The sequence below is a fragment of the Thalassophryne amazonica genome, chromosome 9, assembly GCF_902500255.1.
Source record: "Thalassophryne amazonica chromosome 9, fThaAma1.1, whole genome shotgun sequence".
NCBI classification, from domain to species: Eukaryota; Metazoa; Chordata; class Actinopteri; order Batrachoidiformes; family Batrachoididae; genus Thalassophryne; species Thalassophryne amazonica.
In genome coordinates, this window is record NC_047111.1 from 78,578,019 (window position 1) to 78,605,209 (window position 27,191).

General features: G+C 43.8%; 1 protein-coding gene across 5 annotated transcripts in view; it reads right to left on the minus strand.

Annotated features, from left to right (window-relative positions):
* Positions 1–27,191, minus strand: part of map7d2a (MAP7 domain containing 2a) — a 58,650-nt gene that overhangs the window by 13,779 nt on the left and 17,680 nt on the right. For 2 of the 5 annotated variants that reach the window (XM_034178489.1, XM_034178487.1), the window contains exons 6-16: positions 26,764–26,860; positions 23,844–23,909; positions 19,114–19,220; positions 18,918–19,033; positions 18,059–18,435; positions 17,150–17,297; positions 16,904–17,069; positions 7,634–7,738; positions 7,487–7,537; positions 7,241–7,280; positions 2,183–2,783 (exon numbers count right to left, since the gene is read on the minus strand). In XM_034178489.1, coding sequence (XP_034034380.1) covers positions 2,183–2,783; positions 7,241–7,280; positions 7,487–7,537; positions 7,634–7,738; positions 16,904–17,069; positions 17,150–17,297; positions 18,059–18,435; positions 18,918–19,033; positions 19,114–19,220; positions 23,844–23,909; positions 26,764–26,860 — 1,874 coding nt within the window. The remainder of the gene's footprint in view (positions 1–2,182; positions 2,784–7,240; positions 7,281–7,486; positions 7,538–7,633; positions 7,739–16,903; positions 17,070–17,149; positions 17,298–18,058; positions 18,436–18,917; positions 19,034–19,113; positions 19,221–23,843; positions 23,910–26,763; positions 26,861–27,191) is intronic. The other 3 variants (XM_034178490.1, XM_034178488.1, XM_034178491.1) reach the window with 3 other exon arrangements.

Here is a 27,191-nt window from a genome sequence, read left to right on the forward strand (position 1 = left end):
ATAACAGCCTCTAAATGCTTCCTATAGCTTCCAATGAGAGTCTGGATTCTGGTTGAAGGTATTGTGGACCAGGTTTGTTGGTTTCCGAGCATGGACAGTCCGCTTAAAATCACACCACAGATTTTCAATAATATTTAGGTCTGGGGACTGAGATGGCCATTCCAGAATGTTGTACTTGTTCCTCTGCATGAATGCCTTAGTAGATTTTGAGCAGTGTTTATGGTCATTGCCTTGTTGAAAGATCCAGCCCCAGTGCAACTTCAATTTTGTCACTGATTCATGAACATTGTTCTCAAGAATTTGCTGATATTGACTGGAATCCAACTTTACCAAGATTCCCAGTACCTGCACACAGCATGATGGAACCACCTCCAAATTTTACTGTCCGTAGCAAGCGTTTTTTTCTTGGAATGCTGGGTTCTTTTTCAGCCATGCATTCCACCCCTTGTTATGTCCAAATAACTCAATTTTAGTTTCATCAGTCCACAGCACCTTATTCCAAAATGAAGCTGGCTTGTCCAAATGTGCTTTAGCATACCTCAAGCGACTGTTTGTGCCGTGTACGCAGAAAAGGCTTCCTCTGAATTACAGCATCATACAGCAAAGTGTGCTGTATAGCTGAACGATGCACAGAGACACTATCTGCAGCAAGATCATGTTGTAGGTCTTTGGAGTAGGTCTGTGGGTTGACTATGACTGTTCTCACCATTCTTTGCTTTAGTTTATCTGAGATTTTTCTTGGCCTGCCACTTTGGGCCTTAACTAGTACTGTGCCTGTGGTCTTCTGTTTACTCACTATGTTCCTCACAGTGGAAACTGACAGCTGAAATCTCTGAGATAGCTTTTTGTATCCTTCCCCTAAACCATGATGTTGAACAATCTTTGTTTTCAGGTCATTTGAGAGGTGTTTAGAGGCTCCCATGTTTCCACTCATTAAAAGGGATGGAAAGAGGGGAAACATTTGCTAATGGCCACTTTAAATGTGCAACCACTGTGTGCACTCACACTAGTGGTGATGGTACTTAACTTAAAAACAAATATGGCCTAGTTGAATAAACATTCCATCGTTCATGAAATATTCTTACCACTGCACTCTTAAACATTATTTGTATACTGTTGTTCAGTGTCGCTAGCTAATATCCGGATTTTCTCCAAAAATATTAGTCCTATTAATGTTCCATTTTGGCGGTGTTCATTCTTGACCCAAAATACATAAGCATACCAAACAGCAAATGTCAACTCTCCTCCGTTTGTCCTTGATTGAAGTTCTACGCACACACACAGAGCTTTTTGTGTTTTCTGCATTCTGCTGCAAGCAGGTGCTTTTATTTTTACACACCCACAAACACAGACAGTGGCAGAAGACATCAAACACAGTACACCTTTCACTCATGGCAATGGAAACATGACACATAACTCACTCATGGTAACTGCAACATGACACTTAACTAAACTGACTAAACCAATTGATCTACAAAAACACAATAAATCCATAACACGAACAACACTGTGAAACTAACATGAACCACAATAACATCCATCTATCTATCTATCTATCTATCTATCTATCTATCTATCTATCTATCTATCTATCTATCTATCTATCTATCTATCTATCTATCTATCTATCTATCTATCTATCTATCTATCTATCTATCTATCTATCTATCTATCTATCTATCTATCTATCTATCTATCTATCTATCTATCTATCTATCTATCTACCTACCTACCTACCTACCTACCTACCTACCTACCCACCCCCTAACTCCCATGGTGCATTGTAGCACAATGCCCATTGTTCACTGTTGTTAGCTAATATAGCTAATTTCTCCAAAATTATTAGTCCTATCAACTTTCCATTTTCACAGAGTTCATCATTGACCCAAAATACATAAGTACACCAAACACCAAATGTTAGCATTTCCCAGTTTCTCCATGATCGAAGCCATAAGCACACCGCATGCATACACCCACACAGAGGCTACTTGGCTATTATAATATAGATGGCCTATTTTGTTACAGATTGTAAGCTGCTAAACATTAAAAACTGTTCATCAAGGGGCACAATTTTTTATTTATTTTTTATGACTTCTAGAAGAAGACCTGATAGTAACAGTTTGAGAACCACTGGAGAAACATTTTTCAATGTCATATTTTACAGGGTTACCTGATGACTCACCTGACCTCCATAGACTGCACATCATCACAGGGCACTGAGCTCCTCACATCAAGTGGCTCCAGTTTGATGACCGGAGGCATCGGGTGTACCACCGACAGGACTGTCACAGCAGCTCTGAGAGCTTTGGCCTTTCCCTCAGCTGTTGCTATGTGCAGGCTTTGCTGTTTGCTTACCTCAGTAGCACGGTCACTCATCAAGGTTCTTCCTTCATCCTTATTTACTCCATTCATCTCACTATCCTTTTGTTTGGCTTTGTTATTCGCTGTTGGCTCTTTACTTATTTTGTCAGTTGCCTTCCCATTGACTCCGTGGTGCTTGAGTGCACCGACTCTGTCCTCTTTGCTAAGTTGGTTGCGATGCTCGTCATTGGTATTTTTGATGTCCAGCCCCTTATTAGTGATGTTAAGGTTTGGCGCTTGATCAGCGCTTTTAATTTTCACACTCTTATGATTCTCCATCTGTGCTGGTGTTTCTTTCTTCACTCCAGCATTCATTTTTGCACTCTCCTGGATTGCGACGTGCTCCCTAACCTGAGCATGAACATTTTTGATTACTTGCTCGCTAACCTGAGTCTTAGTCTGAACAGTCATCTTTCCTTCTCCTGTGGAGAAAAAGAAAACATAACAACAGGCTTCACTTTATTTGGGACGGTCCGATGTGCACATCTATTACACATCATTTATTTTGCTGGCTGAAAATAATTTCCAACTTTGCTCATGTTCAGCAGAGAGGCTAACAGGGCTGCTAAATTATGCTATAGCCAAAGTTGCTGTGATTTAGCACAGGGACCATCAGCCTGCCAGTAGTGTTATAGCATGGCAAAGAGACATCCCAGCTAGAAATTTATTTTGTAACAAATTCCCTAAACAGTAATATTTTGGTCCCAATGTTCTTTATGTTTTCTCTGGTAGAAAGAAAACTGTGGTCATAGAACTGTTAGCATTTACTAATTTATGAAGGTTATAGGTGCATTGTGGAGTTTTCAGCGACATCTTGTGGTGACATGTTAGATAGCAACCAGCCCAATATTCTACCCTGGAGTGTCTTCATACTGTGACTGGTGACATTCATTGTCCCAGGGTTTTGAAAGGCAGGCGCCATATTGTTTTGTCCATAGTGACTGTGCATTGATCACGTTGTTTCACGCACATCTCAATGCAGCAGATTGTTGGATGCACTGTTTTACTCTCCAAAAAGTTACTAAATGATGAGATGTTGTGCATACGAATGCAAAAATTCATCTGAAAATAGATATAAAATGTACAGATTTCCAGCAGATACAGAAAGGTGAAAAATATGGGAAAATAAAGCAACATCCAGCTCACGTCTCTGTCAGGCAAGTTCATGTTCAAGCTTATACAAAGTGTGTAGGTTGTATTTCTGCCCTTAAGCGTTTTACATTCTAATTTTGACTGTAAAAATAATGTGTTAATTATAATAACACATAATTTTATATAATTCTAATAGTTTATAATTATTCATTATAGTGTCCAGTATTATAAAGGCCAACTCAGGGTCAGTTTCGATCCCCAAAACCAAATGTGGTCTTTCCATTTCTCAAAAGCCATGCCTATATTGTTCATTGTTTTTTGCTTGAAATCAATTTGATTCTCATTTGACCTGACAAGCTTCAGCAGCAAAAAAAAAAAAAAAAAAAAGTGTTAGATGACTCCATTTTGTTAGTGGCACAATTGATTCCAGAACAAGACACCTATGGATGCACAATAAATACATTTTCCTGCAAAATCAGACATAATTCCTTTACTATGAGACATGATACAAGAGTTGGAGAATGGCTTATTGTTTGGGTGAAATTACAACCTGTTCACACATAGGCATAAAATATGATTAAGAAATGCAAAAACTTGACAATGCACCTTTTAATAAAACAAACAATATTGTTGTAACCATATAATTTTTTTTTAATCTTTCTCAAAGCACATGTGAACAGTATTACGAGAATGTCACCATGAATGTTGAAGATATTCCAACTTAAAATGTTCCATTAAAGAGTTTAAAATATTATCCCAGTAATATTTATAAAACTTTCAGGGAACATTATGGAATTTGTAGAAATGTTGCCTGCTAGCTGGAATGTGCACCTTTCCATGATTGATGCTGTTCAGACATTCCTATGGCCTCCATACACACACTGAATGCCCACACCCATATGACACGTGATTTACAGTCCCATTCATACACTGTTTGGTAGGAGTTTCCCTGCATTCCAGCTCCTTGCATGGAAACTCTGAGACAACCCTACAGTCCCAAAACCTACAGTTAATGGACACTACCAATGGAATGGGCTACAATCAAAAGTCATGTGAAGTCAAATTAAACTAAACTGTTTAATGTTTCCGCTCCCTTGTTAACTCCTTTCTTTTTTTCCTGGAGATTAAAATGATAACCTTATGAACATATTGAGGGACTGCATTGATGTATTTTTTGTTTCACCCTGTCAGATTTTAGTGGTGACAGGATCAAGACTGCTTTGTTTAAAAAAAAACAAATTTCACCTTAACTGTCTGCTTGCTTTGGTTCATTTAGGCTGCAGTGAAAGCCATCACAGCCTTGCGGGGTGGACTAAACAACTGCTCCAAGAGCATGTAGTGGGTCATGGTCCACTACGGCCTTAGGGTCCATTCCTGGTGTCCTATTGTTACTCTCAGGTGTGCCTGAAAACTGTAGGGCCTCTCTGAATTGAGTTCATTCATTGCTCACTGTTTGCTCTTGTGAAATATTTGATTTGAAGAAAAGGAAAAAAATCCCACATAATTGCAAATATACATTTCTTGGGTTTGTTGAAGTGGCTGAAGTGGCTCCTAAAGAATTAGGCGCTGATAGAATGTAATTGATAAATGCTGGTGTAGTAGATTACTTTTAATTGGACAGAAGAAGTAATTCCTATATAAGCCCTGAGGCCCATTGTTGCCGCTGCTTAGGTCCAGGTTGTGTATTGTTAAGCGGATGAGCATCCCACACAGGGGACAAGGCAGGTTATCCATTTATAGCTGGGTGGACTGAGACAATGCAGGTGAAGTATCTTGTCCAAGGACATACCATAGACAGTAGTCCATGAGCATAAAGCCAACTTTGACTGAATCAGGACTTCTGAAAGGGACTAAGTGACACTTACAATCCAGTGTACCATGGCCTCCACAAAAAATGCATGCGGCCCATCCCATAGTGGGAGCTACAGCCAGGTTGGGGTCAATGATGGATAACACATAGGTCAACATTTAAAAATACTTCAGTCATACTGAAAAATATAACACATTTTTACTGAATCATAAAGATTCCAAAAAGGTATGTAATATGAGCTATGACTGAATGTTGTGGAGTTATGGGCGAAAAACTGCAAAACCTTTTCACTTTTTATTAAAACTGGAGCAACTTTAACTTTTGATCCCTGTACAAACTGAAATTGACCTCCGTCACCAATTTTTACCCCAAAACTACATAATATTCAGTCATAGATATTCCAGACTATAGTTTTAGGCTTGAATAATAAAGGCTTATTAACCGAGCGTGAGGTCTGTACGGGAAAATATCAGACCGAGGTGTTGCCAGTATGGACTAAGCTTTAGAGAGGTCCATGCAAAAAACACAGAGGTCTGATATCCCTGTACAGACCGAGCAGGCGAGGTTAATAATTTGTTTATTATATGGCTATTATACATATAAACATGCAAATATATGGTATCGCCCTAATATGAAAGCTGCTGACAGCTCGCAGTCAGACCTGTTCGCTTTACCTCACCTCCATGAAGAACTTGCTAACAGATTTCAAACTGTGTTTTTTCCAATTCTGTTTAGATATTTATGGAGTATGTTCCAAGTCTGACTTGGGTTTTCTAATCGTGTTTTTTAGTTTTCTGGTTTGTAACAAATCTGATGAGTGATCCAGACTGATTGTCATAGTAACGGTCTGATATGGGAAAATATCAGACCAGAAATCAGCCAATCAGAGCGCACGTAGCGTTGTAGCCATATAATAATGTGATATACTTTTCAATATGATTGGAGCATTTGTGTAGTACTTCGCTGACCCCGACCTGGCTATAGGTACCACCCTGCACAGAAAAAAAAAGCACTGCAATTGGTAAAACCTCAATTAATTAAGTTGTATGAATTTAAGTTTGTAAGTTACTTACAAAGATGACTTCCAACAACTTTTACTAATTGTAATGCTTTTTAAAGTTGGTTCAACTATTCTCTTTTTTCAGTGTGGGATGGCCAGCATGTATTTTTGTGTAGGTCATGGTATACCCAGGCTAGATTTAAGTGTTGTTTAATTCCCTTAAGTGGTACCAAAAACCTGCTTGTTCCATGAACTACAGCGAGTGTGACTGGAAACTGAACTTGGGTCTACATGTTGATAGCCCAACTCCTTATCCCACTGAGCTACCTGCTTATTGGACAGGTTGGCAATAATTACTCTTACTGACTCAACTGGAAAGGCCAAATAAGTAGCACTGGACCATCCAAAAAAAAAAAAAAATTGTGTTAGTTCATATTGTAGAGAACATTCCTCTAGAGTGTTTAGCCAAGGGCACATTCAAGAGCAACTCATTTTAGCCAGCTCCCATGGCACTGCTCAACAATAAAAGCTGCCTTATCAGCACCAAGAGTAAAGCCTTTTGCTTCTGCACCATTATCTGCATAATGTTGTCGAGCCTCTGAGGCATGCCCGACATGGCTCAAAAGACAAAGCCTTTTTGCTTTAATTGAGTGGACCATGGGTGTGAAAAAAGCAAAAGCATCCAAAATAATTAATATAAAGACAAGCTCTAATTCTGCAAGACTGCTACTGCAGCGCAGCTTGTCTACGGCCTATCACGAAGTCACACTAACCAACAGCTGAAGTTCAAGCTTGTGGTTAGCAGTGGAGCAAGACTATGGCTCTGAGTCTGCATGCTCAAAAGTAAAGTAAGCAAACCAAACCATACAAAGCTAATTTGCATTTCTTTGTTATAGCGGCAAGACACCTGACGAGAGGTGGCATAAGCAGGGAGAGCAAGCAAACTAAAGTATCTGGAGGGGGACGATGTACGATACCTTTGGGTGGGACGCACTTTGCCTCCACCTGTTCCTCCTTCTGATTCATATGCAGAACAGAGATGATGATATCAACAAATGTGGTAATCAGAACACCAAACCAAATCAGAATCAACAACTGCATTTAATAAAAGTATAAAACCACAAAAAGAAAAAGTGGCATCACAAAATCGGCAAGCCCTTAAAGCGCAACCTGCACAAGGGCGAGCAGTACTGCACGAGAATAGAAGACATCTCTTACAGTACCTTCAAATCAGCATCTGTCTTCCGAGTTCGCTTCATGATCTCTTCAATTCTCTGTAAAAATCATCAAATAAACATATCAATATTAAATGATATGAAAATCTGAAAATGGATCACATTAGAAGTGCAGCATTCAATCAATAAATTCACCTTTTTTCTTTGCTGCCTCTCTTCCTCTTCCTGATGCTTTTGTAGCTCTCGTTCTTGCCACTGGCGCTCTGTATTTTCTCGAGCCTGAACTTTGGCTTTTTCTCGCTGTTTAGATCAAACACATATCGATTTCCCATCTTGAAGCATAATGCAAAGTTACCTAATTGTTATGAGCATTATTTAGTTTTATTTGTGAAAAGAAGGAACGGGCCTTTCACACTGAATACGTCAGATGCGTCAAAAATCGGTCTGGAAAGCATTATTTTCAATGAGACGCGTTGCTTTTTAGATGCGTCAGATGCGTCGCATCAAAAGCCGAGCTAAACCGACACTTCTGACGGGAGCACGCATTGCCGCTTGTCGGCAGGCTGATGCGGTCAAAGTTCAATCCAATCCAATGGGCCTTTCACACTGTATATTTCAGGCCAATCCGTCAACGCTTTCCAGTCCGTCAAGATGCGTTTTTAACACATCCAACACATCTGACGCATGATGTCAGACGCGTCGCTTCGGAAGCGGCAGGGGGGCAGAGATTGCCATTAGAAAAGCACACTCTGGCTGTTTCCACAACCTGAAAAAGTTCAGCGATCACCATCTTGAATTTGCGTCGCCTGAACCACAAAAAAGCTTTAAAAAACAGCAGTAGAACGATTCTCCCATCACCCTGCTGGGAGAAGCTTTTTTCAGCTACTTTTCGGAGTGACGCCGACCGAGGGAGGACTGACGACTTGGTGGGATATCGATCGAACCGCGACAGTGGGCCGACCCGCACGGAGAAGCCGGCCTTCAGGCATCATCACTGGGCAGACCGAGGCAGGCAGCCGGGGTGATGGAGCAAACCCACTCAGTCCGAAATCTCCCACTTTTTGGATATATGCGAAGTCCCAGTTTGCCCAACGGAGGTTAGTTCTGCAGCTTTATTGAGGGGAGAATAATGTAAAAATAAAACGTGACGTTTACTGAACTGCTTTGAAGGTTTAATGATCGGCTAACGTTAGCGTAGCCTTTTTGCACAGTTGATCTGAGTGAACACTTTAATTTCTAAATGGTTCAGTCTTTTTTATTTTTACCAGATAAAACTACAGCTTTTTTCAGACACCACAAAAACTCAACTTTAACCTACTTTTTGGCGTTTTTGTTTTTTTTTTCTCATCTTTTTTTCCCGTTTTTTTCCTTTTTTATATATAAACTGTTTAGTGTTTCTTTATATTTAAAGAAATATTTTTATTTGTCCCAATCAGGAACATTTGCTCTACAGACAACCAAACTTCCATTGATGAGCTGAACACCACGAAGTCCAGTCGAAAGAAAACATCTCTGCTTTTCAGCAACACCACCAGAGTTCAAAGCTGCAGAAGAGACCTTCATCTGGTCCCGAGAATCCAGCAGAACATCACCTGCTTCTAAATAAAAGGCTCGTTCAACGGCAACTATTTTATTATTTTTAAAAAAGCTGTTTCATTTTATATTTTAACAATAAATGAACGGATCATTAAAAATGTCCACGAAATCAAAGTCAAAAGACATTTGCACAGGTCTCCACTTATTGTGCTCAAATTCATATTTTAGAAATGACTCTGTCCTGATAACAACATTAAAGGCAATTACATATTTTGGCAAAATTAAGTTGAAATGACCATTAAAAAAAATTCATCATGAGGTTTATGTCACAGAAATCCTACTTTACAATCGATGTTTTAGTTGTGAAAAATAAATTTATTATTATTATTATTATTATTATCATTATTATTATTGTTGTTGATGATGGTGGTTGTGGTGTATTCAATAATGTCTTCAAAAGTGTTGACTATAACAAGGTGGGGGCTTTCGACCCCTCGCCTCTCTGGCTACACACTTGTACTGTCTCTGCAAACACGAGAAAAGCAGATGATGACAATGAGGAAAATTGTTTGTCTGTTTTTTGTGGCATTCACTACCTGATTCATACTCTCTGTGAATTTTGTGAACAAAATAGGTTTGTTGCGTATTTAGAACATAGGGTTGAATTGTTTTTTAAAATTGGCACACTCTTAATTGATGACTTGTGTTTAATCAGATTTAATTTAACCAATATGATCAATCAAAAAAATGCCTTGAGCAGGCTGATCCTGATTGGATTGTTCCCACACTGGTTCAAGTCAAATGAAATACTGGTTATTAATGTTCCATGTTCCATGGCTGATTTCTGGTCTGATATTTTCCCATATCAGACCGTTGGATTTTGTTATGTTACAAACCAGAGCACAAACCAAGCATGAAGTCAAACAAATTGTTTATAGGCCTCCGAGAACAGGATTGTTTCAAGGCACAAATTTAGGAAAGGGTACAGAAACATTTCTGCTGCTTTGAAGGTCCCAATGAGCACACTGGCCTCAATCATCTATAAATGGAAGAAGTTCGGATCAACCAGGACTCTTCCTAGAGGTGGCCGGCTGTCTAAACTGAGGGATTTGGAGAGAAGGGCCTTAGCCAGGGAGGTGATTAATAACCTAATCCACCAATCAGGCCTGTATGGTAGAGTGGCCAAAGTAAAAGGCACATGGCAGCCCGCCTGGAGTTTGCCAAAAGGAGGGTGGTGGCAGCATCATGCTGTGGGGATGTTTTTCAGGGACAGGAACTGGAAGACTAATCAGGATTGAGGCAAAAATCAATGCAGCAATGTACAGAGACACCCTGGTAGAAAACCTGCTCCAGGTCATATTCAAGGAAACTTGAGGCTGTAATTGCTGCCAAAGGTGCATCAACAAAGTATTGAGCAAAGAGTGTGAATACATATGTGCATGTGATTTCATAGATTTTTATTTTTAATTAATTCGTAAAAATTTTAAAAAAAAATTCACATTGTCATTATGGGGTATTTGTTGTGTGGGCCGCTGAAGAGGAGGTACTGCTGGCCCACCACCACCAGAGGGCGCCCTGCTTGGAGTGTGGGCTCCAAGCACGAGAGGGCGCCAGACCCAGAGGAACTGACAGCTGTCACTCATCACACCAGCTGTCACTCATCTACACCAGTACTTAAGCCGGACTGCAACTCCACCTCCCCGCCGAGAAATCGACTACCGAGAGGTAACTTCTCTGCTGACTCATATCGTTGAGTGAATTCTGAACTTCTGTTGCAGCCGGTATCCTGTGGTGTTCGCCCTTATGTGGGGAATTGGCGTGTGGCGTGACGACGACAACTGCGCTACAGATAAGTGGTTACACAAGGAGCTGCACGAGTGTGTGATTCGGAGGTGGAGGTCCTCCTCCTGAATGTGTACAGACTGTAGACCACTGAGTGTAAGGACTGACACTCATTCATCTTGTCTCTGCTTTTTGCCAGCAGTACCAGGTTCGACAGCCGAAGACAGAGGTCACCTGGGGACTCGGGACTTGGCGGCTCCGGTGTTCTTCAGACCGTTGGTGGTGGAGGCCGTGTGGGACGCGGCCTCTTTCTCGTCGGGGTCTTCTATCTTCGAGCCTGCCCACACGTCACCTGGTGTTAATTGACTTTGCAATTTCTGTATATTTAGTTGTGTATTGTCACAACATTAAATTGTTACCTTTTGGCTTACTCATTGTCCGTTCATTTGCGCCCCCTGTTGTGGGTCCGTGCTACGACACCTTCCCAACAGGATTTCTCGGCCATCGTCATGGATTCCGAGGGGCGTCAGCTCAAGCGTGAACGGCCAATGGAAGAGCCGGGGGCACAGGCGTCAGCGGGAGGCGTGTTGAGTGAGCTGCAGCAGATCTTAACCGCCTTCACGGCTCGGTTGGATTTAGTGACCAAGCAGAATGTCCTCCTTAATCGGAGAGTGGAGGCTCTCGCCGCCAGGGTGGAAGCGCACGATCAGGGCGCTGCTGCAGCTCCTCCTCTGGCTGGTCCTGGGCCTGAATCAGACGTACCACTGGTCGTTCAACGAACCCCCCCACCATCCCCTGAAGCATACATAAGCCCTCCGGAACCGTACGGGGGCTGTGTCGAGACGTGCGCGGACTTCCTCATGCAGTGTTCGCTCGTCTTTTCACAGCGCCCTGTCATGTACGAGTCAGACGCCAGCCGGGTAGCTTATGTTATTAATCTGCTTCGAGGAGAGGCACGCGCATGGGCTACGGCGCTTTGGGAGCAGAACTCACGGCTCCTAACGTCTTATACTGGGTTTGTACGGGAGTTCAAACAAGTGTTTGATCATCCCAACAGAGGCGAGACCGCTTCAAACGTGCTGCTGTCGATGAGACAGGGGCGCCGTAGCGCAGCCGAGTATGCAGTCGACTTCCGCATTGCGGCAGCGAGGTCCGGCTGGAATAACGTTGCGCTCCGCGCCGCCTTTGTAAACGGACTGTCACCGGTCCTCAAGGAGCACCTACTGGCTAAGGAGGAACCGCGGGATTTTGACGGGCTTGTCGATTTGGTTATACGCTTAGACAACCGTTTGAATGAGCATCGTCGGGAGCAGGCCGGGGGGCGTGACCGGGCACGAGCCGTCCCTCCCCCTTCCGGTTCCGACAAGGTGACGTCGTCCCCACGCTTCACTGCCAGAGAGCCCCGTGGGGCTACAGCTCCCCCTGCTGAGGAGGCTATGGACACGAGCAGGGCCAAAGTAAGATTAAATGTCAGACAAAGGAGACTGGCCCGCGGGGAGTGTTTTGTCTGCGGCTCTTGTGAGCACATGCAGAGGGACTGCCCTGAACGGTCAAACTACAACGCCCGTCCTTAGAACCTGGGCTAAGGGTGGGCCATAACACACACGCGGAAAGACCCCGCAGATCGGCACGAATCCCAGTAATAATCCTTTGTGAGGAGTTAACCCTTCACGCCCCAGCACTGATAGACACGGGGTCAGAAGGGAATCTGCTGGACAGCAGATGGGCAAAGGAAGTAGGGCTCCCTCTGGTGGCTCTGCCGGCACCAGTGCAGGTGCGAGCACTAGATGGCACCCTGCTTCCATTAATCACACATCAGACACAACCAGTGACCTTGGTTGTGTCTGGGAATCACAGGGAGGAGATAGTGTTCCATGTAACACCGTCTACCTCCCGAGTGATCTTGGGTTTTCCATGGATGGTGAAGCACAATCCCCGGGTCGATTGGCCGTCCGGGGTTGTGACGCAGTGGAGCGAAACCTGCCACCGGGAGTGTTTAGGATCCTCGGTTCCCCCCGGCACTACAGCTAAAGTCCCCCCCAATCTATCGGCGGTGCCAGAGGAGTACCATGATCTTGCTGACGTTTTCAGCAAAGATCTGGCGCTCACTCTTCCTCCGCACCGACCGTATGATTGTGCCATCGATTTAGTCCCGGGCGTTGAGTACCCATCCAGTAGGTTGTACAACCTCTCACGTCCGGAACGCGAATCAATGGAGACCTACATCCGGGACTCCTTAGCTGCCGGGCTGATCCGGAACTCCACCTCCCCGATGGGTGCTGGTTTCTTTTTTGTGGGCAAGAAGGACGGCGGACTCCGTCCATGCATTGATTACAGAGGGCTGAACGAGATCACGGTTCGCAACCGATACCCGTTACCTCTGTTGGATTCAGTGTTCACGCCCCTGCATGGAGCCCAAATCTTTACGAAATTGGATCTTAGAAATGCGTACCACCTGGTTCGGATCCGGAAGGGAGACGAATGGAAGACGGCATTCAACACCCCGTTAGGTCATTTCGAGTACCTGGTCATGCTGTTCGGCCTCACTAACGCCCCCGCGACGTTCCAAGCTTTGGTAAATGACGTCTTGCGGGACTTCCTGCATCGGTTCGTCTTCGTATATCTAGACGATATACTCATCTTTTCCCCGGACCCTGAGACCCATGTCCAGCATGTACGTCAGGTCCTACAGCGGTTGTTGGAGAACCGGCTGTTTGTGAAGGGCGAGAAGTGCGAGTTCCACCGCACTTCTTTGTCCTTCCTGGGGTTCATCATCTCCTCCAACTCCGTCGCCCCTGATCCGGCTAAGGTTGCGGCGGTGAGAGATTGGCCCCAACCAACAAGCCGCAGGAAACTACAGCAGTTCCTCGGCTTTGCAAATTTTTACAGGAGGTTCATCAAAGGTTACAGTCAGATAGTTAGCCCCCTGACTGCCCTGACCTCCACAAAAGTCCCCTTCACCTGGTCGGATCGGTGCGAAGCCGCGTTCCAGGAGTTGAAACGCCGGTTCTCGACTGCACCAGTTCTGGTGCAGCCTGATCCTGATCGCCAGTACGTAGTAGAAGTGGACGCCTCTGACTCAGGGATAGGAGCCGTGCTGTCCCAGAGCGTGGAGGCTGATAAAGTTCTCCATCCTTGTGCCTTTTATTCCCGCAGGTTGACCCCAGCTGAACGGAACTATGACGTTGGCAATCGGGAACTTCTTGCGGTGAAGGAGGCTCCTGAAGAGTGGAGACACCTGCTGGAGGGGGCGTCGTTGCCCTTCACGGTTTTCACTGACCATCGGAACCTGGAGTACATCCGGACCGCCAAGCGGCTGAACCCCAGGCAACCCCGCTGGTCTCTGTTCTTCGGGCGCTTTGACTTCCGGATTACATATCGCCCCGGGACCAAGAACCAAAGATCAGATGCATTGTCCCGGGTGCACGAAGAAGAAGCCAAAGCGGGGCTGTCGAACCCCACCGAGACCATCATCCCCGAGTCCACTGTCGTGGCCGCCCTTACCTGGGACGTGGAGAAGACCGTCCGGGAGGCCCTGACCAGGAGCCCGGACCCGGGGACTGGCCCCAAGGACAGACTGTACGTCCCACCAGAAGCTAGAGCTGCCGTATTGGACTTCTGTCACAGGTCCAAGCTCTCCTGTCATCCCGGAGTGCGTAGGACCGTGGCAGTGGTCCAGCAGCGCTTCTGGTGGGCGTCCCTGGAAACCGACGTCTGGGACTACATCCAGGCCTGTACCATCTGCGCCAGGGGCAAGGCAGACCATCGGAGGACGACGGGCCTCCTCCAACCCCTGCCAGTGCCTCATCGCCCCTGGTCTCACATCGGCCTGGATTTCATCGCGGGCCTCCCGCCGTCCCAGGGCAACACCGTAATCCTCACGATAGTGGACCGGTTCTCCAAGGCGGCCCACTTCGTGGCCCTCCCGAAGCTCCCGACGGCCCAGGAGACAGCAGACCTCCTGGTTCACCACGTCTTGCGGCTGCATGGGATACCTTCGGACATCGTCTCAGATCGTGGTCCCCAGTTCTCTTCACAGGTGTGGAAGAGTTTCTGCAAGGAGCTGGGGGCCACCGTGAGTCTCTCGTCCGGGTACCACCCCCAGACCAACGGCCAGGCAGAGCGGGCCAACCAGGAGTTGGAGCAGGCCCTTCGGTGTGTCACCTCCGCTCATCCGGCGGCCTGGTGTCACCATCTGGCCTGGATCGAGTATGCCCACAACAGCCAAGTTTCGTCTGCTACCGGCCTCTCCCCTTTTGAGGTGTGTTTGGGGTACCAGCCCCCATTGTTCCCGCTGGTGGAGGGAGAGGTCGGTGTGCCCTCGGTCCAGGCCCACCTCAGGAGATGTCGCCGGGTGTGGCGGACCGCCCGCTCTGCCCTGTTGAAGGCCCGGACGAGGGCCAAGTCCCATGCGGACCGCCGACGGTCCCCGGCCCCCACGTACCAGCCCGGGCAGGAGGTGTGGCTGTCAACAAAGGATATCCCCCTCTGTGTGGACTCAACCAAGTTGAAGGACAGATACATTGGACCATTCCCTATCCTCAAGATCATCAACCCGGCCGCAGTGAAGCTCCGTCTCCCGGCTTTGCTGCGGATCCACCCTGTCTTCCACGTGTCCCGTCTCAAACCGCACCACACCTCGCCCCTCTGTACACCTGGACCCACGCCGCCTCCTGCCCGGCTCATCGACGGGGAACCTGCTTGGACGGTCCGCAGGCTCCTGGACGTCCGTCGTAAGGGCCGGGGGTTCCAATATCTGGTGGACTGGGAGGGGTATGGACCTGAAGAACGCTCCTGGGTGAAGAGGAGCTTCATCCTGGACCCGGCCCTCCTGGCCGATTTCTACAAACGTCACCCGGACAAGCCCGGTCGGGCGCCAGGAGGCGCCCGTTGAGGGGGGGGGGTCCTGTTGTGTGGGCCGCTGAAGAGGAGGTACTGCTGGCCCACCACCACCAAAGGGCGCCCTGCTTGGAGTGCGGGCTCCAAGCACGAGAGGGCGCCAGACCCAGAGGAAGTCACAGCTGTCACTCATCACACCAGCTGTCACTCATCTACACCAGTACTTAAGCCGGACTACAACTCCACCTCCCTGCCGAGAAATCGACTACCGAGAGGTAACTTCTCTGCTGACTCATATCGTTGAGTGAATTCTGAACTTCTGTTGCAGCCAGTATCCTGTGGTGTTCGCCCTTATCTGGGGAATTGGCGTGTGGCGTGACGACGACGACTGCGCTACAGATAAGTGGTTACACAAGGAGCTGCACGAGTGTGTGATTCGGAGGTGGAGGTCCTCCTCCTGACTGTGTACAGACTGTAGACCACTGAGTGTAAGGACTGACACTCATTCATCTTGTCTCTGCTTTTTGCCAGCAGTACCAGGTTCGACAGCCGAAGACAGAGGTCACCTGGGGACTCGGGACTTGGCGGCTCTGGTGTTCTTCAGACCGTTGGTGGTGGAGGCCGTGTGGGACGCGGCCTCTCTCTCGTCGGGGTCTTCTATCTTCGAGCCTGCCCATTGACTTTGCAATTTCTGTATATTTAGTTGTGTATTGTCACAACATTAAATTGTTACCTTTTGGCTTACTCATTGTCCGTTCATTTGCGCCCCCTGTTGTGGGTCCGTGCTACGACACCTTCCCAACAGTATTGTGTGTACAATTTTGAGGGAAAAACATGAATTTAATCAATTTTGGAATAAGGCTGTAATATAACAAAATGTGAAAATAAAGTGCTCTGAACACTTTCTGGACGCACTGTATGTGAAGAGAAAAAAATGCTGGAAATTGTTAGTGAGCTACAGTTAGGCTAAACAACATCTTGGGCTGCACAGTTTAGCTTGTTAATGGCAGCATTAGCAATAGACTATAGAGTAAAATTTAATCTATATCAAGAGAAACTTTTATCATGTCTGAAATACACACATTGTTACACCGCACAGCCTCACATGGAACATTAATAAGCAGTATTTCATTTGACTCGAACCAATGTGGGAACAATCGTTTTAAGGTGGAATCAAAAACTGGAAACTTTAAAAAGAAAAATTCTGGTTTGAAGCCTGACTTAAACCAAATAAATGTAGCACATGCAGAATTTGAGAACAGTCCTTCCTGGCCATAGAAAATGGCCAAATAGAAAATGATCCCTAACCTTTTTGTCCAGTTGTAGCTCTCTCTCATGCATTTCTTCCTCTTCTTTTTCTTTCACCTTTTGAGGATCATTTTCTTTCTTCTTCACCTCCTTCGCTGGTTGTGCCGGTGCTTCATGACGTTGCTGTCCTGTTGCCATTTGCTTCCTTAACTGCTCTTCCTGCAACCTGATCAGCGCACATTTAAAGATAATACATCTTTCTTTGGACTTTGTGCTCTCATTCCTGTTTTTGCTTTGTGAACTCACATCTGTTCTTTCTCCTTTTCTAGTCTTTTCTCTTCCAGTTCTCGCTGAGCTTGAGCCTGACGCCGGCACTCTGCCAGCAGCCTGGTGGCCTCCTCTGCACTTGTCGTGCCAGCTGATGCCTTCCTCGTGGACCCGCTTGGTGCTGATTCTGTCACACATGCATAGAAAGACAAAAAAATAGAAAGAAGGAAAGAATTCACCTAAGGTATTAGTCCATGATCCAGTTATCAATTTTGACCTAATCGGTACCACCAAGCCTAAGGTGACGAAACAACACTTAGAATCCAGTCCTAGTGTACCATGGCCTACACAAAAATGTATGATAACCATCTCAGGGTGGTAGTTGTAGCAGGTAGGGGTCAACAAAGAACTGCACATATGTCAAAATTTTAAAATGCTCCAGTCATGTTGAAACTATACCACATTGTTTGTCTGATCATAACAATTCCAAAAAGGTATAGTTTGGGCTATCTATGACTGAATGTTCTGGAGTTATGGGGTCAGAACTTTAAAAATGGTCACAAAGTTCAGTTTTAGTTTGTACAGGGGTCCAAATTTAAAGTTGCTCCAATTTCAGTACAAAATGATGCCAATTATTACTTGGGTTAATAGGGTTTTTGAATTCACTATGATCAGACAAATAATGTGGTATAGTTATCAATATGATTAGAGCATTTTTACATTTTGACCTCTGTGTAATTCTTCATTGACGCCTACCTGGCAACAGCTGCCACCCTGTGATGGTTATCATACATTTTTGTGTAGGCCATGGTACACTGAGGCTGGATTCTAAGTGTCATTTTGTCACCATAAGTGGTACCAAAAACCTGCTTGGCCCATAGACTATACTGTATTAATGCTGGATGTTTATATAGATGAAGTCTGAAGCTTTGGATTTATGAAGCCCACCTTTTTTCATCTCTTCATCCTCCATCTCTTTTGCGACAATGTCCACTTTTGGAGACATGAGTTCCTTCCTGTTGGGTGAATGATGTTTCTCAGATGTGTTACCTTCTGTGCGCTTATCAAGTGTTTCACCCTTAGCTGGCCATTTTTTCGAGCTCTCAACATCAACCACATCCTTCTTATGAGATTTGTCAGCTGGTGAGGGATGCATGCTGTTGATGTCAATGTTCTTTTTTACAGTGGTCTCACTTTGGGATTTGTCCACCTTAGTTTTGTCTTCTTTCTTGTCATCAGCTGACAGGTCTGGACATCGTCTCGTCGGAGAGTAAGGACGCTGATGTGCGTTGCTTGGAGAGTGGGAACGCAACTGAGACACCAGCCTGTCACGACAGAAATGACTGAATGAACTTTTAACCAATGTTGCAGTAAAGGCTGAATCCCTGAAGGACCCGACCAAGGCCAAGGAATTAATAAAGGAAAAGAAAAGAAGAAAAAGAAAGAACATGGACTTTTATATCCAAAATATTTATCTTTATAAAATAACTTCAAGAACAGCAGCTGTTTCCACTTGTATATTGTTTACTTACCTAAATTGAATTAATTACACACACAACCGCACACACACAATTACACACACAAAATTCCGTATCCCTTAAAAATGGCTTGAATTTTCTTGAGATGAAGAAGACTTGAACAGGCAAAGCCAAGGCAGGCTCAAGGCAAGAGCCAAGGCCTGGATGAAATAGGCCTTAAGGCCAACGCTGAGCATCAAGGCACTACAACTCTGCTTGTTGTACTGCAAGAATATTCAAAACTGTACAACTATGTACATTTTTTAATGGTACCACACAAGCCATCTCACTTGGAGGTAGTAGACAAATTCAATTGTTTGGTGATGCTAGCTGGGGATTCAGATCTTCTAAGAGGCGATGTACAAACAGGAGATGCAGTTCTTCTCTCCCTGCGCAGCTGCTCTTTCTAAAAGAGAAATGAGTCGTTCAAGCAGCAAGATCGATTGATCGATTTGGTAAACATGCAGAGAATAGAAGAAGTCTGACCTTTGGGGTATTGGGAGTGGACTGAGAGCCTCCCTGAATCCCAGTTCTGCTGCGATCTGCAGAGTTCAGCGCACCACAGAAAGGTAGTCTGTGGGGACTGCAGGGTGCTGCATGACAACAAACAAAATGGTTATCAAATCAAATAACTATTGTCATGTAACAAGAATCATGAACTTTGCCTGGACAGTACGTGCTGCTCTCCACTAAACACAAACTCCTTTTGCAGCAAACCTTTTAATAGTCATCAGTTTTGGGTTGAGCTTTTTCTTGTAGTTACAGGATATACTTGTATAATAACAGCAAATGTTATATATATCTGATTTACTGTAGAGTTTGCATGTTCTCCCTCTGTTTTGCGTGGGTTCTTTCCGGGTGCTCTGGCTTTTACTGTAGTTTGAAGACTTGGGGAGGTGATGGTCTAGTGGTTAGGCTTTGGGCTTGAGACCAGAGGACCCTTGGTTCAAACCCCACCCTGACTGGAAAATCACATTTTGGCCCTTGGGCAAAGTCCCTAATCCCTCTAGTTGCTCCCAGTGTGTAGTGAGCGCCTTGCATGGCAGCACCCTGACATCGATGTCTGAATAGGTGAATTGAGGCATCATTGTAAAGCACTTTGAGCTTCTGATTAAGATGGAAAAGCTCTATATTAATGCAGTCCATTGACTTATTTTACATTTTCTCAATTTTAAAATGATCACATTATACACTTTCACAGCAAGCTAATATGTCATTGACTGTCAAATACAGAGTCAAAAATACATCACAGATGCTGAGGTGGTTCAAACAAAAAATACACACAGCTAATCTCTCTCTCTCACACACACACACACACACACACACACACACACACACACACACACACTGCAAAAACCGTCCCTCTCAAAATAAGAGAAATAATCCAAAATCTAGCCAAATTGTCTTGTATTAAGCAAAAAAAAAAAAAAATCTGCCAATGGGGTAAGAAAAAGTTACTTGGTTCGAATTCTCAAAACTAGCAAAATGTCTAGGCACTGAATAACCAAAATTTGCCTTAAGGTGCATTTACACATAAGCAAGACGCGTTACGAATGTCATTTTTCTGTCATTAGTGACACATTCCTGACATTCTTAACATTACTTAACGCATCTGAATAGGTTTCTTAATAGTGCGTGTTGGTGCGTGATATTCTTGATATCCGTGGAGCATGTTTTTGGCTGTCAAAAAATCTTCCACGAATGTCACACACCACCCTCATTTCGTCTCATGTCGTGGAGGTCGCAACTGAGCGTGTTGATCCGTCTTGATGAGTATTGATCCTTAATAGAACGTGACAACGTTCGTAGTGGTTCCTGTGATGGTTCTTGGAGCCCAAACTGTCACGCGTTATTACGAATTGACACGGAAACTGTCAAATTTCAACACGACTTGTAATGCGGCGTCACATTTCACTGCGCGCCACGACGAATCAGTTTTCTGTCACATACGCACAATTAAACTCGGCTCCAAATGTCGGTCCACAGTTCCTGCTGAAGCTCCTCAGGACGCTCCTGCAGGTGTTCCACCTGCTGTTGTAACCGATGAGCGGGAGAACGAGTCTGAGCCAGAGGAACCAGAGGAGGGAGAGGAGACTCACGTGCAGCCAGACATCTCTGCACCTCCTCCAGTCCGGCGGAGGAAGAAGCGCGCGCACAATTAAACCCTGCTGCACCGCATTCAGTTTGATTGCTGACACCAAGTCGGCTAAAAGTCTCATTTCAGTGCTCTTTAGCGTGCTCCTGCAGGTGTTCCATCTGCTGCATGTGCCTGATGTTTGAGAAAACGCGTGAGACGAGAGCCGCATGAAGCCACACATCTGGCTCTATCCTCCTCCTCCTCTCTGCGCCACTCCGTGGCACAGAGCCCAACTACGCATGCAGTCACAAAGTTCTTCTGAAAAAATGGAGCGATCTGAATTCGGTTGGATGAATATGGGTGTGTGTGGAGACAATTCACCTCGTTCACATGACAGAACTTAACGATGCGCTGTTACGCGCAATAGCGCGCAACAACGCGGAACATGATTCCTGACCATGTGTAATGGTTCCTGATAATTCTCCAGCAACACGTGCCATTAATCGTAACGTGTGGTAACAGGTTGCAGCAGTTCCTGAGGACACCTGACGCCTCTGCCCCGAATCATCACAATCGTGATCAGCAGCCAAGAATGTATAAATTTGTGGCATTCGTGACTTGTCATCGTTATGTGTAAACGCAGCATTAAAACGAGACAGAAATCTTATTTTGCGATTGGCCACTGTCTTAAAATTATGTTATGTTATTCCTTTGCTTGAATGATTTGAAATCCATTGCTTTTCCTTGTTACTGGTTAAATACAATTGATATTAGCTGGAAAAAATTATTAAGAAAAAGTGAGATACATTTTTCCAAAATAAGACATGTTTTGTTATGTAAAAATGCTTGAAAAGATTATTTTTCTATTTAGCCAAAAATTAAGTCAAAATTTCTTTAAACAAGTCTTTTTTACTTTCTTAGATATCAGTTTTTGCGGTGCACACACCTACCTGACTCAAGAAAAATGAGTCAGAGCTGAATTCCCAAAACTAATCCTGACTGGGGGGGCAGAGTGTCCATATCTTTCACCTATCAGCCTACAGTCAGATAAAACAATTTACTTATGAGTACGTCTGTATCTTTGCACACACTTGTGTATGACTGAATGAACAGTACCCCAGATTGCAACATATAACGTTTCTCTTTTTGCCAGATTTAACCACACTTGACAGCAACTGAAAGCATGTGAAGAACTCATAGCCATACTCATAGACAAGTAGGAGGGGCAGTCAGACAATCCTTTCTGAGGACTAATTTCTTCTCACCAAAGAGTCACGACATAAAGGGTAATCTCTACCCATCTCTGCGAGATGAACTGATCTCTGTTTTAGCACATGCATTTCTTTTCTAGATCATGTGCAATCATTCTAATCTCCAAAACCGTCTGCTGCAGGGATGGAATCTGCACTGTGCAGAACCACCACAGCACAGTTCTCTTTGAATTATAAACCAAGAAACCTAGTGTAACCCTAGTTTAAGCAATAGTCCTTGCACATCTACAAATGCTACAACGAGAAGAGTGTTTCATCATTCTTCTTATATCTTGAACCTGTGTGCAAACACTGAGAAGGTTATTAATCTGATGCGACTTCTGACAGACTTCTGACAGAGTTCTTCATTGAAACACGTCACATGGTATTAAGATGACAATACTCAGCTACAGGTGATGAATTCACAAGGATTTGGGTGGATGAGACTGTGAAAAGCTGCACAACATGCACAAAACAACACTTTTATAGAACAGCTACTCCTTTCAGTCAAAGTCGATCTTAAGTAAAGCAATTAATACCAAAACAAATAGCAAAGAATACAAAATAATAAAATGACATATAAACACACAAATATACAGTGGGGGATTTGATCCACTGTCAATTTTGCAGGTTTTTCCACCTACAAAGAATGGAGAGGTCTGTAATTTTTTTTAATTGTAGGTACACTTCAACTGTGAGAGACAGAATCTAAAAAAAAAAAAAAAAATCCAGAAAATCACATTGTATGATTTTTAAATAATTAATTTGCCTTTTATTGCATGAAATAAGTATTTGATCCCCTAAAAAAAAAAAAAAAAAAAAAAAAAAACAGACCTTAATATTTGGTACAGAAACCTTTGTTTGCATTTTCAGAGATCAGATGTTTCCTGTAGTTCTTGATCCAGTTTTCACACACTGCAGCAGGGATTTTGGTCCACTCCACCATACAGAGCTTCTCCAGTTTGTCAAAATCTCACAATACATGACCCCATCCATCCTCCCTTCAATACGGTGCAGTCATCCTGTCCCCTTTGCAGAAGAGCACCCCCAGAGTATGATGTTTCCACCCCCATGCTTCACGGATGGGATGGTTTTCTTGGGGTTGTTCTCATCCTCTAAACATGGTAAGTGGAGCTGATTCCAAAAAGCTCTATTCTGGTCACAATGTAATTTTCTGGATTTTTTTTTAGATTCTGTCTCTCACAGTTGAAGTGTACCTATGATAAAAAATTACAGACCTCTCCATTCTTTGTAGGTGGGAAAACCTGCAAAATTGACAGTGGATCAAATACTTATTTCCCCCACTGTATCTAACGTGGGTGTGTATGAGCGTGCGTGTGTCTCCTGTTAGTTTGAGCTCTGTCACACCTTTCTTTCCATTCATCATGTTATAAGTCCACCTCACTGTCACTGTTGACAGTTGTTTTTTAGTTATTGTTTTTCTCACATTATCTGCCTGTGCAGCCTTTTGGGATTTTGTTATTTGGAGAGTTGTCCTCACGGTCACCTTTTTGACAGTCACTTTTCATTGCAGTTTACCACTCTGTCTGTCTTTTTTGGGTTTCTTGCCTTTACCGCTTGTGTCTTGGCTACCTGCATCTTGGGGTCCAATTCCTGTCAGTGAACTAGTCAGTGCTTGTGTATTTCCTTATTGCCATATTTTTCTGGCACTTGTAATTTCATGGAATGGGTGCACAGTTTTCCTGCATGCACTTGATGATGCGTCAGAAAAAAATGTAACAGATCACAAACGTCCAGAGCAAACAGTACACAGACATGCACTATGAGATTTACACTTGAAATTTCAGCCAATCTAAAAGGCAAATTCACACATAGATGGTCACGGTGTAATGGACAGATCTATGGATGGGGAGGGGGCATAAATTTACCAGATTCGATGGCAGCAGGAAGGGGGGAGGCAGCAGAGAAAGGGGATGGGGCATTCTCACTGTCACCTATAGGCAGCAGGCGGAGCAGAGCAAACAGCATTATGAGCAACAAGCAATCTTAGCTGTAAGTATCTACCTATGTTTCCATGTATATATGTCTGTGAAATATGTTCACATCGTCCATCATAGTTCAGCAAAAGAAGCATCATAACATTTATTTTATTATCCAGAATACGTGTCATACCTTCATTATGTATATTAGCTGAGAATAATTTAATAAAAACACTAATTCACTTATGTAAATGGTCCACTGTGGAATACTCTGCTCATGTACATTAATTCACACAACTGTCACCAGGGGGCATTCATATCATGCAAAAATAGAGACCATCATCTACGTAACTAGCTGAATTCATTGAGTTTATTAAGTTATTCTCAAACTGTTGCACCGTTGAATCCCTGAATCCAGTGGTGCAAAAGGATTCAACGGCCCTTATCATCTGCAAACATGGACTTCCGAGTGTCTATGAAATCTCCCACCTGGGCATCACCCGGGTACACAGCTTGCTCTTCATCAGGCTGAGTTCACATATCAACATAGAAGTCCTGATATAATCAAATGTGAAACGTGTACTTTTTGAACCTATGGTATACAGTGTAGTATATATTTTCAACTATAAGATTAAGCATGATTTGTTTCTGCTTTAATTTGACAGTGTCTACATAATGCCAGTCTTCTATTGAAATTTATAACTGGTAACGCCCAATATTCGACACCATTACAGATGTGTAACTCCTTTCTAAACATGATGGCCTTCATGCTCATGCATATCAGACAAGCTGCTGGCAGTAATTCAAATATGCAAAGTCATGTCTCAAACACACACATCCAGCACCCAGTGTTCATTGGCACAAGAGTCGACTGAAACATTCGTAGGTTGACTGACCATGCCAGATACTCAAATGTCACATTAATTTAGTTAAGCTCTTTTGCTAACTAATAGTATTGTTTTTACAGGTACTGTAAAAATTGGTGTTTTGTAGAAGAAGTTAGAAGTTGGTAGGAGGCAGTATTCTTATAAAGGAAAACAAATGTGGCATTGTGATATTGTGAAGTCCTTGCAGAAGAACATTTGAGTCCCAGGAATATCCGTGCCAATATGCTTGCTACTTTAGGGTATAATGTTCAGTGCAAGACTGGACTCCAAAGGTGGATGGCCAATGCCAAGAACCAAAGAGCAAAACAATAATGTTGTTGAACACATGATGATGGATGTTTGGCAAATGACTATCTGACGATCTGTTAGAGAGCTACTGCTGTTGAAAACAATATACAGTACATACAGAACTGCAGGGATCTAGAATTACAGTACAAGAGAACTATAGGAGTCTGGAAAGCTAGGGTTTCTGCTCGGTAGGTGCCACGTCTCCTGACTCCTGATTAAAAGTACACCAGGTTTGTCATGTCAAGGGAGAACTCAAAGTGTTCCGAAGCTGATTTTTGAACACAGGGTATGTCTAAGATGAAGAAAAAAAATCCATGCATTGCAAACACATTTCCTCACCTCCTCCAAAGCAAGCCAAAGTTGTTTTGTCTGCAAGCCTCAGCTTTTTGAATGCAAAGGGCACTGTGTTCATAGACAAGTTTCCAAGAAACCAGATAACAAGCACAGAGTACTATGCTACCTCAGTGAGACACTTACATGAGGCTGTGAAGACCAAACACCCAAGAACACGAACAAAAGGATTCTTGTTTAATAAGAACAATGTCCCAGCTCACAAGTTGGAGGCTAGCATTGCTGCTATACAATTGTGGGTTTCAACTGGTTGACCATCCACCTGATTTGGCACATCTGACTTCCATCTGCTTCCAAACATGAAAAACCTTTATTTGGGATGACTGACAGTGTCACATCTGTTACTCAGGACTATATTGTTTACTATACAACTATTGTGAGATTCCAGACTAACCCAGTCAGATTAGCTACATATGAAAGTGACTGTTTGCGTTTGCCACTTAACGGACATGTCCAACTAGTGCTTGCTTGCCGTTTCTGTGAACAATGTTTAATGATAGATTATAAATGATGGGGAAACCCAACAATGTCACACTGAGCTATTCCTCCATGCTTGACTGCTTGATGGAACCAAAGTTTGACTGATTTGTTACAGTAAAACAAAATGTGAGTTACTTACCCATCTGAAGCACCTTGGGGCATATGTTGTAATTTGGCACTATATAAATAAACTAAATTGAATTGAACTGAACTGATGGTGACATTCCTGTATTGCTAGTTAGCTTGCTAATGTCTGGGTAATGGTAAGATGGCGTGAGTCATCTCACAGGTATTATCGCCTAACAAAAATTGGGTTTTTAGATTTAAAAGTGTTTATTTCTCACAAACATTTAGAAAACAGGAAAGAAAAAATGCCAAACATATTACATTTGTACAGAAATACAGCTGTTTGGGTGTGTATTCGACCATCTTGGGTTTTTTTTTTTCAAGCAACCAACCAACATACTTTACTCTGTATTTACATTGTACTTGGATTGACAGTCACCTTGTGATATCCCCTCAGCATTTGCATAAAAGAGACTTCTCATCTATTTTGGCCTCGCCTTGTTGGCAGCATAGCAACCACTTGTCTCATTGCTGTAAAATACCTACTCTGAAAATGAATCAAAGCTGGTCGCTTTGACTGTCTCATAGCTAATGCAATCAATGGGTAAGTGCTGCAAGCATCTCTGGAAAAAGTGTGTGGTCCTCAAAAGGTAGTATGTTGAAAAGAAAACTACATGTGGTCTCAACCCACAAGAACATTATGGTTTGCTTATGAATTTTTCAGCTGACACTTGAAGAATACATTTGTCTTCCATGATGCATGTGTTCAAAGATGATGATCTGCATTTTTATCTAACCTGCTCCTGTTGGGTAGCCCCTATTCCACCATTTGGGTCTCTGTTCCAGCTGAAGACTGCGCTCCAGTGAACGCTTCATCAGGGCCTCCAGCCGCTCCTGAGTGAAATATAAAAATGGAACAAAGTTTACTTTTATTTGAACACTGCCAGCTCATTGTGGGCTTTGTTCTTTGTGTAACATTTTCATATAATCTGAGGTCCTACAGGTCGGAGGAGTCAACAACAGTTGGGGGGAGAGGGGATACTTACTTTACTGTCAGTTCAGTTTATACATATAATTTATACATGTAATCTTGATGTTAAAGGACACGTCGCACCAGAATCATAACAATTTAGATTTAGGCTGTTAGTGGCATTCGATGATCCACCGGGATTACTTTGTGCACTTCCGTGACCGGTTTCAAAGTATACGGCATTAGCAGCAAACA